This window comes from Oratosquilla oratoria, chromosome 14, assembly GCF_046742065.1.
Source record: "Oratosquilla oratoria isolate Oo_2021 chromosome 14, ASM4674206v1, whole genome shotgun sequence".
Classification (NCBI taxonomy): Eukaryota; Metazoa; Arthropoda; class Malacostraca; order Stomatopoda; family Squillidae; genus Oratosquilla; species Oratosquilla oratoria.
The window spans coordinates 33,003,199-33,010,698 of NC_134790.1; the positions used below are offsets into that span (position 1 = coordinate 33,003,199).

At 38.2% G+C, this 7,500-nt stretch overlaps 1 protein-coding gene across 1 annotated transcript in view; it reads right to left on the bottom strand.

The window, feature by feature from the left end:
• Positions 1–7,500, bottom strand: part of LOC143032614 (uncharacterized) — a 164,457-nt gene that overhangs the window by 80,929 nt on the left and 76,028 nt on the right. The window contains exon 6 of the mRNA XM_076197487.1: positions 2,616–2,754. Coding sequence (XP_076053602.1) covers positions 2,616–2,754 — 139 coding nt within the window. The remainder of the gene's footprint in view (positions 1–2,615; positions 2,755–7,500) is intronic.

The following is a 7,500-nucleotide window of genomic DNA, read 5'->3' on the forward strand; positions in this document are numbered from 1 at the left end:
CAAGCAGAGTATACGAGTCTATAAACTGTATTTACGAAAGAGATGAAGAGGAGCAATGGTGGAGGTGGGGGGGGGATGGAGGAAAGGGGAAGAGGGGAAGAGGAAGGAGGTAAGTGCATTAGTGGCCGGATGCACACTAATTAATTAATCCCTTCTTTACCAGGTGGCACTTTTTCCTATTATTCTGGCTGCAGACAGAATGTTTTAGGCCACTTAAGGAAAATATATTGTCGATTTAATTGTTTTGTGAGTGTTCTGAACTCTTTTGTTAGGTGAGCTTTAGGATTAGGTTCAGGTTAGGTTAGGTTAGGTTAGGTTAGGTTAGGATAGGTTAGGATAGGTTAGGTTAGATTAGGATTAAGTTCCATTTAGACTTAGGTCAGGTTAGGTTAGGTTAGTTTCGGCTTGGATTAAGATTAGTATAAGGGTTAGATTAGGTTAGGTTAAGATTAAAATTAGGTTAGGTTAGGTATACAGTAAAGCTAGTTTAGGATTAGGCTTAGGATAGGTTAGGCTAGAATTAGGTTTAAATTAGGTTAGGCTAATTTAGATTAAGTCAGGTCGGAAGAAAACAAATAAGAACAGAAATTTGAGAATAGGGAGAGGAAAACCAAAGCAAGATGGGAAGAGAGAAGAAGAGAAAATGATGATGAAGAGGCAGAGAAAGGGCCGGGGTTTGGAAGGGGAAAGGGAAACAGGAGATAGTAAATAGGGGAAGGACGAGGGCGATACAATCATTCCTACGTGTGTATCACTGATGTTGTCGATACTGACGCGAGTCCTTTCTGCAACACACAACCTTACTGGTCATACGACATTGGAGATAAAATGCAACGCAACACTTCAACATTTATTTCATTGAATTTATGGATGATTGTTTCAAATAAAAAAAAATGCTGTATTCACGTGGGATCACAATATAAACCACTGCATGGGTTATTTGTTTTAACTCGTATTTTCACGTAATATTAACTGTAAGTGTTAAGTTGATTATCTACGACAATTTTCTGGACCAATCAGTTGAACCAAGATATCTGCACCTCATTAAGTTATCACACCAAAAACAACGAAATAAAATAGAGCTAAAAATAAGAAGCGGAGATAATATGAAACAAAAAATACAAATAGAAACAAAATAAGATGATATAAAACGAAAAAAAAATAAACGAAACTAAACAAAGGCAAATGACATCGAGAATCCACCCACTCGTGTGACGTAGCTTAAGTCGTAATAAGAGGGACAGGAGGAAAGGAAGAGACGGAGTGAGGGAGGGAGTGAGTGAGTGAGGGAGGGAGAGAGGGAGGGAGAAGAATGGAAAGGGTGGGGGTGGGGGAGGGTGAGGGGGGGAGACTTGAGATAAAAATAAATATCCGAAAGGTTGTGAAAGGATAAGCGGACAGGTACGTGAATTCTGGATGTTTTGGCTTGGAACTCAATTCTTGCCTTCGCTTCTTACGTGTTCGCGTGTGCGTGTGTGTACGTGTATGTATACGTGTGTGTATGTATGTGTGCATATGTATGTGCATGTGTGTATGTGTATGTATGTATGTGTGTGTGTGTGTGTGTGTGTGTGTGTGTGTGTGTGTGTGTGTGTGTGTGTGTGTGTGTGTGTGTGTGTGTGTATGTGTGTGTGATTCACCTAGGTCTTTGGATTACGTGTTCGACTCGTGATCGACAGCTATTTCCTTCCCGGAAGAGAGCTCAGAGCTCGTATGTGTGTGTGTTTGTGTGTGTATATGTGTGCGCGTCCATACGTGTTTTTGTCCCAAGTATGTAGTAAAACACCACAAACCAAAGAATGGGACAAAACGCCACAAAACCAAGCATGCGACATTTCGTCACAGCCCGAAGCCGGAGGTTCCCCTAAGCATACGACAGCCTGTCCCCCTACGTTAACCTCTCCCAGTTATCCGGTAACATTCCTTAGTGAAGAGCAAATATGAACATATAAAATGAAATATCATCACACCATTCATCGGAACATTCTTACCCTAACCACAGAGAAAGAATATTCTAAACTACTGAAGAAGGGTCTTGTATCCGAAATCGCGTTCTAGCAATAATGACTACCTATGGTGAAGTTATAAGCCTCCTTTCAAAGAAGAATAAGTCCAAAGTGCGGCATATAGAAAATACTCTTAAGAAAATAACAAGTGCACAACTAGTCATTACTTTCAATTATGTGTATATATATGTATATACATGTATATATATTTGGAAATAGACTCATCCACTGGGATTCGAATCCAGTCATATATGTCATATATGTGTGTATATATAGAGAGAGAGAATTTTAATATTTCTGTCCTGTTGTGTGTGTTGTTATTTGTCGATCCCGGACTAAAAAACCAGTAGGACGTTTCTGGTTATTATGTTATTATTACGATAAGAATTAGAAAACCAAACACATGCTCGTATGGATACACACATACATCATGCATAAACACATACACAAACTCGTACAAATACACATAATTAGATTTACGGGTACATAGATAGCTCCATATATGAAAACAAACAAACACAATCAATTGCAAACTGAAGTTATCACAAGACAAGACAATACAAGACAAGACAAGACAAGAAAATGCAAGGGTGGTAGCGTCGCTCCTACCCGCGCTGGCGGCCCATAAGAGTGGCTGGCGCCCGTCGTGGTCAACGACACTGACATCGACGCCTCTCTGGAGAAGTTTCCGAAGAACGCCCAGACCGACCCGGACGTCGTTGCCCAGTTCGCTGTTCGGGCCGCACATCTGTCACAGGAGAACAAGAACATAGATTAAATAAATGATGAATAGAGGGTAGGGTGGTAGTAGGTTTAGGTGATCAGCTGTGAGGTGAAAGGAAATGGTTAAGTGATCTGAGATCAGGGGAGGGTGAGTCAGGGGAAGGTAAAGAAGTCTAATGCATTATGGAAATGATCAATATTAGATAAGAGTTTAGGTGATGGCGTGGTGGTGACAATGACATTGGGAGGAGGGAGGAAAGAAGTGGAAAACTCAATTTCGTGTCTGAATAAAAGACACATAACACATGCTTTAAGTATGTAAAAATCATTCAAGATAATTGGTCATGTGGTTCTGGCGCCGCAATTATGAGTTCGCATGGCGCCAAACTATATTTGGTAATGAAATGATGAATAAAGAGAACTCCACTAGAGTCATCTAAGCAGTGCCAATTGGGCACTGTCAGTCGGGCTCACATTTTTCTGGCTATGTATGTATACGTATACATATTGGTGTATTTAGGTAGCAGGTCATCTTGTAGACAAATTTGAAGTTCACAGCAGATTCTGTGTTCACGACTTTTTTGCTGAGGAGTTCTACATCTCTGACGATGGAACGGTGAATAAGGGATATCTCTCAAAAGTTGTCCGAAAGACATTGAAAGTTCTTGTAGACGAAGAACACCTTATTTTAACAAACTTTTGACCTACATAGGCCATCTTCAGGTTCTGATATAGGCAAAGAAGGAGACAGCATTCGAGTCTACGGTGCAGAGTGGGAGAAAAGGAGGAACGTGATTGGTCGAGACTGGCCAATAGGAATCTAGGCAATGAACCGGGATCCCGTTTGCAAACCTGCCTAAGCCAAATGTCGTTCATCTTCTTCTCTAAGAATCTTATAACTTGGGTGAAAGTTTCTGAGGTAAGGAATTATGTACATGTCGGTGATTTGAGAGTTGAGAGAAGGGTTTTGGATATTTGTTGTAAAGAGCTTCCAATATGCGGAGTCGGAAGGTGTTTCTTTCGGTTTGCGGGTTGGAAATACCTTCGACTAGCATTTCTCCAATTAGACTAATCCCGTGGACCTCTTCTGAATGTCTCTTTGGAGCTCAGTTTGATACGTGGAGGGTTAGGCGCCTGGAAAGCTTCGTAGTGGTTCTTCCGATGTATGGAGAGGGCAAGGCTGCACAGTTCTCTGAAGAGCATTTATATTCATATACCAGGTAGATACGTTGAAGCTCTAGGATATCAGTTTGGGGCTGTTTTTTTAGGTGATGTGTTTTCTTGTTTTTGTAGAAAATTGTGAGGTCCAGTCTGTCATCCTTGTTGGTGGTTTCTACATATTTGGAAATTATATTCTTAAACACTCTTTAGTCTTGTTTGTACTGGCTGTTCATGTATGCACGGTAGTACAGAAGGAAATTTTGTTCTGTAGGTGGTTACGGTATTTTCTTGTTTGTTGTACCATCTGTCAAGATTATGTTGATGGCTTTGGAGACTTTGGTGTTGGAGTATCCACTATTCACAAGGACCTAGGTGGCTCTTTCTAATTCCTCATCGACGGTCTGTCAGCTACTGCAATGTGTGAGCTCTCTACTCACATACGCGGAGATTGTGGAGCGTTTGTACCTGTCAGGGCATTCACTTTGTTCACTGAGGCAAAGTTCTGTGTTAGTCGGCTTACAGTATACTTTAGTGCTAAATCCTTGGGGTTATCTAACACACACACACACACACACACACACACACACACACACACACACACACACACACACACACACACACACACACACACACACACACACCACCCCGCCACGCCACGCCACTAGACACAGAAATAGGCTCGTACCAATCAAAGCACAAAGGACCGACCGCTACAAAAAACAGTACCATCCCATCCATTGTGCACATAATCAACTCTATGTAAACTTGTACCGTGTATATATTCTAAGTTTTATATTTTTTAATCAGCTTTTGCATTGTATTATTGTCAGATAAACCTTTCATTATTATTATTACACACACACACACACACACACACACACACACACACACACACACACACACACACACACACACACACACACACACATATATGTATATATATATATATATACATATATATATATACATATACATATATATACATATATATATATATATATATAAATATATATATATTTATATATACATAAATATATACATATTTATACATATATATATATATACATATATTTATATATCTATATATATATAACATATATATATATATACATATATATATATATTTATATATTATATATACATATATATATATACAGTATATATATACATATATATACAAATATGTGTGTATATATATATATATATACATACATATATATATATATATATATATATATATTTGTATATATATTTGTATATATATACATATATATATTTACATATATATACACGAAACACACACACACATATATATATATATATATATACATATATATACATATATATATACACACACATATATGTATATATATCCATATATATATATATATATATATAAGTATACATATTCATATATATATATATATATATATATATATATATATGTATATATATTAAATTATGGAAGACAGATGAGAAAGGTGGTGAGATATACACAGAGAACAGTTGGAGTTTTTATCCACTGACGTTTTGTTCTTACCAGGACATTTTCAAAAAACATACTATTTCGGAATACCTATAACTTATACTTCATCTTTGCCATTCTCTCCATCCGCCTCCACACCCTCATCCGCCCTTTACAATTCTCTGATAACAATGTCGCATTCCCCCTCTCTCCAACTCTCTGTCCTTATCTGTTCTCTTGGCTTCTTCAATGACCAAGCTGCTTGCTGCTACTGCAAACTTTATGAACTCATCGCTGTGGTTGATGGAGAGGTGGGAAGTGATGTAGGTTGCCTCCTTTGTGGAACACATGTACACAGTTTCAGTCTGGGAGATGAACATATAGGTCCAAATGAACCACTAGCGAGTTGGAGGCTCGGTGAGCTCTGACGTCATTTTTGTGTTCATATGTCCGTAGTTCTACTGATCTTCCTGTCTCTCAATAACACCCTAACGGGCAACCCTCACATGGTATATTGTAGACCGCGCCTTTCTCTGATCCTTTCCTACGTTCTTATTCTTACTCTTGACCTCTCCTAATCTTGTACTTATGGAAATAGCAATTCTTACACCCGCTTTTGTGAGAATTTGTCTCAATTCCTCCGCGTACTTTGAGTTTTGAACGGATAAAATCTCATTTTTGACCTCCTCGGATCGAATGTCCGTCTTCCCTCTCATCATCACCGTTGCTTTCTCTCTTAATCTGTGTTGTATTCCCTCCGGGTATTTGAGCTTCGTGAACACTTTGAAAATATGTTTAATATTATCCTCCAGAAACTCTTCACCCTTAGGAATAAACCTATAACCACTTTGTTTTTAATTTTGACACTATGTGCGGAGTAGAAATGAATCACATCATATTTATTAGTGCTTCTTCTGTGGACCGAGAATGACACCTTACCACCTCTTCTCCATATCATCGTATCTAAGAATGCTAGTTTGTTATTCACCTCGTGTTCTATGGTAAACTGGATATCCCGTTGGACCTCACTCAGTCTTCTCAGCTTGTCGTCTAATTGGATCTCTCTCTGAGCGACAACGAGGATGTCGTCCATATATCTCAGCCAAAAGCGTGTCTTTACCCACTATCCCCATGAAATTATCTATCTCTAAAACTTCTATGTACAAGGAGGCCAGAACCACACTGAGAGGACTGCCCATAGCAAGTCCTCTTTGTTGTCTGTATTCTTTCCCGTTGAGGATGATGGGTAAAGACATGCATGCTTATCATAATGTAATATTTCGTAATATAAAAGGATACATTAATATATGCACCTTTCATTTACTTTATCATATTTGAAAATTTAATCAATATTCTTCTCCTTGGTTGCCAAGCTTCATTTATTTATAATTTATTATGATACTGAGCATTAAGTGCATAGCATTACGGGGTCATTATCATAGATATTTTCAGTGAGAGAGTAACACTATTTTGATATACAAAAAAAAAAAAAGGTTCACGAAAAGAATATGCATATTTTTCTTTTGTGAGGGTAAACTCACCAGATATGTCAAACAGCGGTCGATATATTTCTTCTTTAGAAAAAATATAAAATTTCTACATGTTCGTCACAAACAATATCTAATGATTATCTAAATAACGAGAAAAAATTCTCCCCACATTCATTGATTATCGTCAACTACCACTTAACAGTAATGGGTTATTGATTGAGGGTTGCTTCCATGCGCCATGCCATACAGTGTTGTAATATACTTACAGCACACTACATTCCGTACAGGGTAGGGAGCTGAAATTCTATAAACCTTCGACAACTCTCAAAATTTAAGAGACGAGTGGCAGGGTACGAGATAAACATAGAAAATATTTAGTGTTTTATTTACTGACGTTTCGTCCTTACCAGGACTTATTCAGAGTAACTAGGAGATAAGTGTGAATGTTTTCTTTGGTATTTTAGGAGGACATATGGCATGCCTGGGGTGAGGTAGACATTTCACTTTCCCTTACACAAATTTCCTATATCTTTCGCATAAGATAAGGCTGATAAGCGACGACTGCATCTCCTTCTTCTCGTCCTCCTTCTTCTACCTCTCATCTTCCTACTGCTCCTCCTACTTCTATTACTGTTACTCCTCCCACTCCTATTCT